At 38.2% G+C, this 11,813-nt stretch overlaps 1 protein-coding gene across 1 annotated transcript in view; it reads left to right on the top strand.

Moving 5' to 3' along the window:
• Positions 1 to 9,955: 9,955 nt before the first annotated feature.
• Positions 9,956 to 11,813, top strand: part of LOC311615556 (uncharacterized protein) — a gene marked incomplete at both ends in the record, with an annotated part of 39,781 nt that continues 37,923 nt past the window's right edge. Inside the window, one exon of the mRNA XM_084870901.1 lies at positions 9,956 to 10,027. Within this exon, the coding sequence (XP_084727027.1) occupies positions 9,956 to 10,027 (72 nt within the window). The remainder of the gene's footprint in view (positions 10,028 to 11,813) is intronic.

The raw sequence follows: 11,813 nt of genomic DNA, 5'->3' as shown, positions 1-11,813 counted from the left end.
ATGAATGCAGGTGGTAAGGGGATAGGGGCCTGTGATGGGGGCTGGGGACAGAGGTCAATGGGGAAAAAAGGAGACATGCATAATACTTTCAATGATAAAGAATTTTTAAAAATAAAGTTATAGCCTGGTCGGTGTAGCACAGTGGTTCAGTATCGACCCATAAACTAAGAGAACAATTGAGGAATTGGATTTCTGGTCAGGATACATGCCTGGCTTACGGGCTCGATCCCCACTTAGGGGTATGCAGGTGGCAGCCGGTAGATGTTTCTCTCTCATCAATGTTTCTATCTCTCTCTCCCTTTCTCTCTCCCTAAAATCAATAAAAACATATTTAAAAATAAAAACTAACAAACTATGAATATTAAAAAATTAAGCTATAACTATTATGTCTGGCCCTAAACATTAAATGTTAATGAAGTTATATATTCTTATAAAACAGGGTTAAAAAGAACTATACCTGAGGTGCATTTTATATTTTTTCTCCATTAAATCCTAATTATTTCTAATTTGTAACATGCACTCTTTTTTCCGGCTTTGATTAAAAATATCATTTTATAAATCACACTTCTTATATTAATACTAGAGGCCCAGTGAACGAAATTCATGCATGGGCGGGGGGTGGGAGGGAGGGTCCCCCAGCTCTGCCTGCACCCTCTGCAATTCGGGACTCCTACACCTTTTTCTTATCTAGCTAACCTTTTCACATTAAAAAAATTTAACTGAAATATCACCTACTGTAGGAAATCTTCTTTGAACAAATGTCTTTTCAATCTATAAGTATTTTCATTCTTTTTCTTTACATTCTTTTTCTATAACAGCTACTTAGAGTGGATGTATACCATTCTTTTTCTTTAACAGCCACTTAGAGTGGATGCAATGTGGTTTTCATTCTTGCATCTGAGTTTTTTCTTCTTGCTCTTATAATAGCAAAGCTTATCCAATTCACATTTTCGCTTAAAGAGCTTATATTTGGTTCAGTTTCTAGTTGGCTCCCTGCTTTTTTAAGCAATAAATTTGGGTTGTAATAGTAAGCCTCACTTATAGGTCTCTCTATCTGAATATTTCTGTAATACCTATCACTTTAGCTTACCAGAGGTTGTGTTCATTTATAGAAAATAACAAATGTCACTTGATCATTTGATCTCCTAGTAATATTTTATAGCAAGATGTATTATTCTAGTAATTTAACTATTATAAAACTGAGGTGTACAGAAATAAATTACGTTCAACAATAAAGAATGACTCAAATATCAAAGCATAGTACACTTAGGGCCTCCCTTGTCCTGTGCCTCAGATATCATAGCATAGTACACATGGAACTCAGCTTCCTTTAAAATAGGAAGGGATGCCATACTCATGAAGCCTCTGCTTTTTATTTAAGGGCCTCACTTGTTCTGTGCCTTTACAGAGGGATGAGTAGGGGCTGAGGGAATTTGAGGAAACCCAGACAGAATTCTCCTCCTAAAAGATTTTGCTAAGCTGGCCACCAGGACCACTGGGCATTTGTCCAATTAAAACCCAGATACACAGCAATAACAAAGGCACTGGTCTCCTACTGCTAATGCATAAGGATCAAACCCCAGCCTGCAGGAACTCACCCCCACAGTCAGGACCAGGCCCCTGGGTAGACGTAGGCTGGTGCTCCTAACTCTGGGAAGAGGGAGACTTCCCATGGCTGCAGGCTAGAGGGGAACAGGTCCATAGCGCAGGTTGGTCAGCAGAGGAGCTTCTTCGCCTGGGATTGCAAGACAGATTGGCCAGGCTCTGCCTGGCCTGATCACCCAATGATTGCAGGTCAGCTCTGCCTGGCCTGTTCTCCACATGATTGTGGATCAGCTTGGCTTGGCCTGTTTGCCCCGTAATCACAAGGCAGCTAGGACTTGGGCTCTTCGCCCAATGATCACTGGGTTGCTTGGCTTAGCCTGTTCGCTCTGTGATTGCAGGGCAGCTTGGACCCCGGCTCTTCACCCCACAATCACCTGCCTGGGTCCAAGCTGCCTGACGTTGCATGCTCAGGTCCCCATCTCAGCTAGGATCCACCAGTGGCTTCAGGCACTGCCTCCTGCTGCCTGCCCATGTCCCCAACTCCATTGGCCGCATAGGACCTCTGCCTCAGCCACCTGCATGTGCAAATTTACCCACCATCTTTGCTGGATTAATTTGCATATTACTCCTGATTGGCTGTGGGCGTAATGAAGGTATGGTCAATTAGCATTTTTCTCTTTTATTAGTGTAGATGGAAACCAAACCAATTCTAGAATATCTGCCTGGCTCCAGGAATCTACAATTTCATTAAAAATCCAGGCCCCTGTCTGTTGGGCAACTCTAACCTAATAGCGAGTGGGAGAGGAAGAATTTGGTCTTCTGAGTCAATCTGCAGATTAAAATTTAGCTCTGCCACTCACTATAACTACATCAGCTTTGGTTTCTCATCTATAAATCGAAAAATATATTACTTAGAGTAACAGGAGGGGGATGTTATAAATGGTGTGGTTAGTGAAGACCTATCTGATTAGGTGACATTTGAACAAAGACCTAAATATAGTGAGTACACGAGTAGTGCAGATAACTGGAGCAAGTGTGTTTCAGGCAGAAGCAAGAGCAAGTGAGAATGCGCTAAAGCAGGAATGTACTTGGTGTAGAAAAGGTGCAGTCAAAAGCCATTGTGATTGAGTACTGTGTGCAAAAGGAAAAGTACGAGAAAGTGATGAGGTCAGAGCAGTAATAGAGGTCCACCTTGTTTATATCCATTGCAATGACTTTTTGTTTTCCTGAGATGGGAGGAAGCCATTAGGGAGTTTGGGGCAGATGAGGAAAGTGATCAGAACTTCAGTTTCATCAGAAACACTTTCGTTCTTGTGTTAAGAATTGGTTATGGGAGAAGGCATGGAAATAGGGAGTCCATTGCAAAGCTATTGTAATAGTCCAGGCAATAATAGATGGTAATTGGTTGCATTAGGTAGATGTGGAATTAGCATTTTGTAAGCAAGATACATTTTGCTGATAAAATGGATGAGAGTGATAAAAAGATTAGAAGAATCTAAGTTATGATGTTATAACACATGCTATGAATAAAATGATGGCTATTATCATCATGGTATTAAACTTCAAAATCTGTCATTACATTTTCCTAGTCATTGATTTCCTTGACAGTTTTTCCTTTGGAGAAACTTGTAGTCACTACCCTCTGTTCCTAGTAGTCTGCCCTCCTACTCACCTTACTTCATCCCTCTCCCCCCACATTCACCCCAAATTTTTTTTCTCTTTTATAATTTTCATACAAATGAAACTTTAAAAATACAAATTTCATAATGGACTTTCTCAGCATTGAGTATTTAAGAGACTTAAGCATTTTTTTTTTAATCATAGGTGTATGGTTTTTTGTGATAATTGTGATGAGTTTTGCTCTGATGTCCCTATGAAATTTATAGCATAACAGGTAAAATACTAATGATGAATCTTGTTTGATTCAAGATAGTGTCAGTCCGGTACAGAGGCTCTTATCTTTCCTGATGCTCTGTACAGTTTTCTAATGCATGTTTAATGTGAATGTCTCTGCCAGCAAAGAATGCTGCTTGCCTGGATTCTCAGTAAAAGTCATGGAATGGAGTAAATTTCTTTATTCTTTTTTTTTTTATGACTGAGATTCACCATAGTAATATTTGTGGGATAACTAATAGGTATTTTCAAACTTGGCTTTTGAAGAATCTCCTTAATTTTCCACTGGTATTTCTCTTTGCTTTATTACATTCTAAATATGTTGATCTTTCTGCCTTGAGTAATAAGAGCAAATGCCAAAGATTTATAAAAATAGCATGTTGTTGATAATACTTTGAGGTTTCTACCCTTCATTTAATTATGATTGTTATATCCACTGTTTTTACTTGGTCGTCAGTTATAAGGCATTCATTGTCACTGTTACCTTTCTTGAAGAATGTAGTTAATAAGTAACTCATTGCCACTATTTCCATCCAAGGGAATGTACACTATCAGAAGACTGCTTACTTTGAATTATTTTGTTACAGTGCTATCACATTCTTCTACTAATGAAAGAACTGGTGAGCTATAGCATTTTGTAACTCTTGTAATATTTTATACTTTGCAGCACATAATTATTTGTGCACATCAGTCCTACTGAACTATGTATTCATTGAAATTGGAATTCATATTAGGTCCATCTTTTAAAAAAATATTCACCTCAGGATATTCTCTTATTGATCTTGAGAGAGAAGTGGGGTGAAGGGAGGGAGGGACAAAGGGTGGAAAGGAAGAAAGAAGGGAATACTTTGTTTATTACTTTATTCCTATCACATTAAAAGCACATAACTTCTTGGTTGATATTCTATTTATGTGTCACCATATTTTAGTTACATGATACAACATTATTAATTAATTCAACTAATATTTATTGGGTACTCACTTGTGTCAAGCTGTTTTCTAGGTGTTGAGGATGTAGCAGTGAATAAGTCAGCAAAAGTCTCTATTCTAATGCAATTTACATTTTACTGAGGGAGACAGAATATAAACAGATAAACACGTGTGGCTATAATGTCAGGTAATAAGTGCTATAAAAAAGACATAAGAGAATATGAGGAAATTGCTGCTATTACAATACTTTTGAGTAGGGACTTGGAGGAAGTAAAGGAGAAAGTCATTACAGATATCTGGGAAACACTGTTACACACTGAATGAAGAACAAATTTAAGGGCTCCAATGAGAAGACTATTTGATGGCTGTATTTGAATATGAATAAGGAGTTCAGTGTACCTGGAATACAGTGAGCAAAAGGGACAGTGAGAGGGCTAAGGTCAATAGGTAGCAAAGAACTAGAATATAAAGTTGTAAAGGCCACTGTAGGTACTTTGGCTTTTACTCTGAATGACTTTGGTAACTAGTAGAAGAAAATGTTTAGCAGAGGAATCACCTGATATAATTTATGTTTTATTTAAATGTTTTTTTTATATTTTATTTTTCAATTACAGTTTACATTCAATATTATTTTGTGTTAGTTTCAGGTGTACAACAGTGGTTAGACTTTCAAATAACTTACAACGCAATCCCCTCCTAAGTCTACTACCCACCTGGCACCATACATAGTTATTGCAATATTATTGACTATATTTACTATGCTGTATTTTATATCCTATGATTATTTTGTAACTGTCAATTTGTTCTTATTAATCCATTCACATTTTTCATCCAGTCCTCCAAGCCCCATCCCACTGGGAAACTATCAGTTTCTTCTCTTATACATGAATTTGATTCTCTTTTGATTGATTGTTTATTTTCTTTTTTAGATTCCACATTTAAGGGAAATAATCATATGATACTTATTTTTGTCTGACTTATTTCACTTAGCATTATACCCTCTAGGTCCATCCATGTTATTGCAAATGGTAAAATTTCATTATTTTTTTAATGGCTGAGTCATATTACATTGTACACTTATTTATCAAATTATCTCTTGACAGACACAAAGGTCGTTTCCATATCTTGGCTATTTTATATGAAACTAGTGGCCCAGTGCACATTGAAAGGAAAATAATTGGAAGAAATATTTTAATACTGCTATTTGCCCTTTCTCCCTTAGCACCTGGGAGCTGGGCATCAGCATCCCCTCCACTGCCACTACCACCTGTTTCCACTGCGGTCTGTGGGGTGATTGGGCCCTTAACTGGCTCCCTCAGTGCCTGAGAGCTGGGCAGTGGCCCCGTCCCCTACCACTTCAGTTGGTCGCCATCTGTGGGGTAATCTGTGGAGTGATCGGGCCCTGCAAGTACCTACCTTGGCCTGGCACCATCCATTCACCTGCTCCACCATCCCTACGCAGTCCAGCTCTTGCCAAGGCCCGTCAGAGCTTACAGTACCTCCACTGCCACCTGCTGCCAATGCTGTATCACCAATGTCCACCATGTTCTGTGCCACCCCCTGGCGGTCAATGCACATCATAGCAAACAGTAGAACTGCTGCTCAAACTCCCGGTCAAGGGGACAATTTGCATATTAGGCTTTTATTATATAGGATGTTCTTTGTCTCTTATTATAGCCTTTGATTTAAAATCTATTTGTCTGATAAAAGTATAATATAAGTACTACCCCAGTTTTTAAATTTCCATTTTCATTAAATATCTTTTTCCATCCCTTTACTTTAATCTTGGGTGTCTTTTGATCTGAAATTGGTTTCTTGTAGATAGCATAGTGTATGAGTCTTATTTACTTACCCATTCAGTCACCTTATGTCTTTTTATTAGAACATTTAATCCATTTAGATTTAAAGTAATTATTGAGAGGTATGTAGTTATTGCCATATTTTTTTATATTATGTTCTTCTTAAATATATTTAACATTTCTTGTAACACTGGCTTGGTGGTGATGACCTCCTTTAGCTTTTTCTTGTCTGGGACACTCTTTATTTTTCCTTCCATTCTAAATTATAATCTTGCTGGATAATCTTATTTGTAGGTCTTTGCTTTTCATTACTTTGAATATTTCATGCCAATCCATCTCTGGCCTGCAAAGTTTCTGTTGAGAAATCAGCTAACAGTCTTATGGGAGCTCCCTTGTAGGTAACTAGCCACCTTTCTCTTGCTGCTTTTAATATTCTCATTGTCTTTAACCATGTCTTGGTATGGGCCTCTTTGGGTTCATCTTTTTTGGGATTATCTGCACTTCCTGGATTTGTGTGCCTTTTTTCTTCACCAGATTAGGGAAGTTTTCCATCATTATTTCTTCAAGTATATTCACAATCACTTTCTCTCTTCTCTTACTGGTACCCCTATAATGCAGATGTTGTTATGCTAGAAATTGTCTTAGAGGTCTCTGAAACTATTCTCATTTTCTATTTTTTTCCCCTTTGGTGTTATGATTGGGTGTTTTCTGCTACCTTTTCTTTCAAATTGCTGATTCAATTATCTGCTTTATCTAATCTGTCAATCTCATCCTAATATATTCTTCATTGTTATTATACTCTTTATTTATGACTGTTTCCTTTTCATACTGTCTATCTTTTTGTATAAATTCTTACTGATTTCATCTACTCTTCCCCTAAGTTTATTGAACATCCTTATAAGCAGTATTTTGAACTCTGTTATCTGGTAGATTGCTTGCCTCCATTTTGTTTAGTTCCTTTTCTATGGTTTTATCCTGTTTTTTTTCATTTGGAACATGTATCTTTGTTTTCTCATTTTGGCTGCCTCCCTGTGTGTGTTTCTAAATATTAGGTATATCTGCTAAATCTTCCAGTCTCAGTAGCATGACCTTATGCAGTAAATGTCTTATGGGGCTTAGTGGTGCAGTTTAACTATTCACTTGAGCCAGGTGCTCCAGGAGTGACCTTTGTATGGGTCCTGTATGATCTCTTATTGTAGTTGAGCCTTTATTGCTGTTGGCACGTCAGTGGGTGTGATTGACCCTCAGTCTGACTGGCTGTGAGGACTAGCCATGACTATAGCAGATTAACTATAGTGTGGGAGCTGAACCCACACAGTGAAATTCCCTGTAGTGAGGATCTAGTGCCTGTCAAGTTCACCCTTTGAGTTTATAATTAGTGTAGCTAATTGGGTAGTGTTCTACAGTGGTGAGAAGCTGGCCACCAGGTGTGTTGGTTCTGCAGCCTCTTAGGAGGGGCTTAGGGGCTTGGGAGCTGTCCCAGATCAACCACTGCCCCTGCCTGGCCCGGTGCCACCTGGTAAAAGCTACAAAGTGATCTGTGATTGGTGGCTGCCTGTGCTGGACATTGAGGCACTGGAGAGAGGCTGTGCTGCAAACAGAGCAGGACTGCCAACATTACTAGGGGCCACTTGGTAATGTTGGGGTTTGTGGAGTGCTCCAAGGAGATTATGAACATCTCCATATGCGCCAAGGCTGGCAGCTTGTGAGGAACAGCCACTGAAAGAGGTTCAGGCTGGTGCTAGGATGGGGCAAGTTAGACAGAATCTCAGATTTGCTTGGGTTGGGGAAGGGCTTAGCAAAGAAACAATGGGGTCCACCTGCCAGCTGTTTGGTGGGAGGGCTTAATAAAAGAACAGTGGAACCTACCAGCAGTCCCCCCCCCCCCCTGGAGACAGCTGCTCCTCCAGTTCTTGCCCTATAACCAGACAATTCTTTTTTGCCTCATTTGTCCCTGGTGCTTTTTGAGCTGCTGCTCCAGCACTTGAGGTCAGAGTAGGTGAGTCCGTCATTAAGTAAGTTCATGTGGGGACCTTGTAAGAGGAACACTCAGAACTCCAACAGTCCTCCACTTCAGATGGAATCTCCACTGATTTTCACAACCATATGTTGTGGGGAGTTCTCTTCTTGGCACTGTTGGTTCTGGCTGGGAGCCGGGTGTGGGGCTGGGTCCCTTTGCTCCTCAGGAAGGACCTTTGCAGTTGAGATATTGCTCCTAATTCTTAACCACCACACCTGGGTGTGGGACCTGCCCTTTCTTCAATCTGCACCCTTCATACCAGTCTTGGCATGACTTCTTTATTTCCTTAGTTATTAGAGTTCTGTTCAGCTAGTCTTCAGGTGGTGCTTACGGGTTATTCTATAATTTAGTTGTAATTTTGATGTGGTCTTGGGAGGAGCCAAGCACAATACTTATGTACTCGACCATAGTGAACAGAAATTTGACTTATGTTTTAAATGGATCATTCTACCTGTTATGTTTCAAGGAAGAAGGAAGGGTCAGTGGTACCAAATGTTAAAATGTTAAGTAAGATGAGGGTATAGAATTGACTATTAGATTTGGAAATATAGAGGTCATTGGTGACCTTTAAAAAAGTGCCATGGTTAGGATAAAAATCTGATTAATGTGGTTTCAAGGGAAAGTGAGAAGTGAAGAAATAAGAGACCACAAATATAGTTCCTTTCAAATATTTTTGTTCTAAACTGGACCAGAGAAATAGAGCTAGAGGAGAGGATGTAGTATCAAGGAAGGTTTTGGATTTTTGGATTTTGTGTTGTTTTTGAGGTAACAGATATTATTACAGCATCTATGACATAACATTTGCATACCATGGGAAAGATCTATTAGAAAAGAAAATAGAGTGGTGATGTGGGGGTGAGGGAAATTTCCTATAATGATGTCCTTGAAAAGTCAAGAGAGGATGAGAGGCAGTCCACTAAACTTAAGTAGAATCTTATTCATTTTTTTCCAAACATTTTTTTATTATATATATATATATTTATTGATTTTTATAGAGAGGAAGAGAGAGGGATAGGGAGTTAGAAACATTGATGAGAGAGAAACATCAATCAGCTGCCTCCTGCACACTCCCCACTGGGGATGATGTCCCCACAACCAAGATACATGCCCTTGAATGGAATCGAACCCAGGACCCTTCAGTCCGCAGGCCAACACTCTATCCACTGAGCCAAATGGGTTTCGGTGAATCTTATTCATTGACATGGGAGAAAAAGTAGGTCTTTGTTCACAGGAACAGATACATTGATACATTTCTCTGGCCACAGGAAGAGATAAGTTGATACATTTACTGGCAAGACGATATTAGCATTGCCATCCCCTTTGTTTTTCGTTAAAATAAGAAATGAGATCCCCGGCTGAATATGCAGAGGGTGAGTGTTTGGAGGTTTGAAAAAGAAGGAAAAGGCAAGAAATAATTAGCTTGGAGGGTCAGGGAGTGAATTGTAGGCAAGAAATAGTTATTTTGAAGAGTAGGAGAGTGAATTGTCTAATAAAATGTGAAATGATTTCTAGACAGAGCTAAGTGTCTATTTACAAATGATACACAGAATGTTTGTGGGTTTTTCTCCATAAACATTCACTTGCCTTGGTGAAGATACAGAGGAGATGAGGAGCTGTAATTAACCAGTGTTGGTTTTTTTTGCAGGCAAATATTTCAGAAAGAAAGAGCACATGGGAGGGAGTATAGTGATTGACTATGAAATCTGAGCCAAATAGGGAGGGATGTGACAACTTGAAGGAGATAATGCACAGTAAAAATGTGATAGGAATGGACTGGAGGTTTTCAGTTGATGGCATAGTTATTGGAGAGGTGTGGTACTTGCATGAGTGCACTAGAAAGGTAAGAGGAGATAGTCACAAGTGGGGTAATGTGAATTTGGACTTTAAGAGGTACAATAGGTATGACTATAAAATGACTGAGTTGGGCAGATGAAGTTAAGGAGGTAGAGAAAGTGAACAGTAGTAGCACATATAACAAAATTTATCTCTCTCTTTCCTTCTTAAGGATGAACTTGTGGGTAAAAAATTACTAAGCCTTCTGCCTGATGAAGAGAAAAGAGATGTCTTCCAAAAGATTTGTCTTAAATTTCCTGCGTCAAACTTAGGTATAGATTTTTTTCAAATGGTAAATTCTTAGATTTTAAGAAACAGGTAACACTCTGAAGAGTAGCAAAAATAAAGACATTAGGAGCCAATATAGCTGCTGATTATATATTAGTTTGACTTAATATAATTTTACAAACTATATTTCTAGTGTTAAAAATCTCTTCTACATTGAATATTGCTCTTTATTATTAACCCCAATTGCTTCAGTTTCTGTATAATTGCATTAGTGTTATAGAAATAATGTTCTAGCTGGTAACCCACTCTACAGATACAACATAGATAGTTATGCAAGTGCTGATGTTCATGGAAAGAAATTTTTTTTAAAATCTAGTCTGAGACAGTAGTCATATGAAATAATCCTTAAGAATATGGTAAAAATATAAATATAACCTTGTTTTGTATTTTTTTTCTTTTTTTTTTTAAGTTGGGAGATGTATAGAGTTTTGCTGTCATTTGAGAAGAGGAGAACTTCAAAATGATAATACAATTACTTATGAACATGCAAAATTTTTCCTGTGTCTAAAAAGTATTACCGATGGTAAGCAGTTCAGTTTTTAATTTGATCTAAATAAAGTTCATGAGTTATGCAGCCCTTTGTTAACATAAATGTCCTTCTGCTGTTAGTACTCAAACTCTCGTAGCCATATGAACACAGGTTTTGGTTACAGACATGAATTAGACTTAAAAAATTAACAAGGTGAAATTTACAAGGTGGGGGTCATATGGTAACATGGTGAACTGAGATGTTAAGGATGGTTCTTTCCTTATAGAAAAACAAGGAAATGATTGTTAAAAAAATAGCAAAAGAAGTTCAATGCATAGCCAAGCTTAAAAGAAAGGAAAGTCTAAAGGAAGTTAATGCATGAAGTACAGAACCACAGTGATAAGAGGGAGCTGATTATGTAGTTGCTTATGTGTTTTTTAAATAATATATAGGATCCACTGTTTGGGGTCAGGAGTTCTTACACTCATTCAAGGACCTACACATAAAACCTAAAGACTTAAATAAGTTAATTCTTTCTGTTGGTCTAGAGCAGTGGTTCTCAACCTTTTTAATGTTGCGACACTTTAATTCAGTTCCTCATGTTGTAGTGACCCCCAACCATAAAGTTATTTTTGTTGCTGCTTCATAACTGTAATTTTGCTACTGTTAATGAATCATAATGTAAATATCTGTGTTTTCTGATGGTCTTAGGCCACCCTGCTAGCGGTTCTCAACCTGTGGGTCATGACAGATATTTACATTACGATTCATTAACAGTAGCAAAATTATAAGTTATAAAATAGCAACGAAAATAATTTTATGGTTGGGGATCACTACATGAGGAACTGAATTAAAGGTTTGTGGCATTAAAAAAGTTGAGAACCACTGGTCTAGAGGAAGAGTAAGGTTGCCATCTCTCAGAATTTGAATGGAAAAAAAGTGTCATTTATAGGAATCAAAACCCAGATCTGTGTCCTATGAATATGGGGTCCTAATTTATAGCTTTTAAGTTTTCAGGAGTTAGAAGCTGAGAAAT

This window comes from Pipistrellus hanaki (assembly GCF_964339955.1).
Source record: "Pipistrellus hanaki genome assembly, chromosome: X".
Classification (NCBI taxonomy): Eukaryota; Metazoa; Chordata; class Mammalia; order Chiroptera; family Vespertilionidae; genus Pipistrellus; species Pipistrellus hanaki.
The sequence above is the reverse complement of the archived record's forward strand: the minus strand, read 5'-3'. Positions and strand labels throughout refer to the sequence as shown.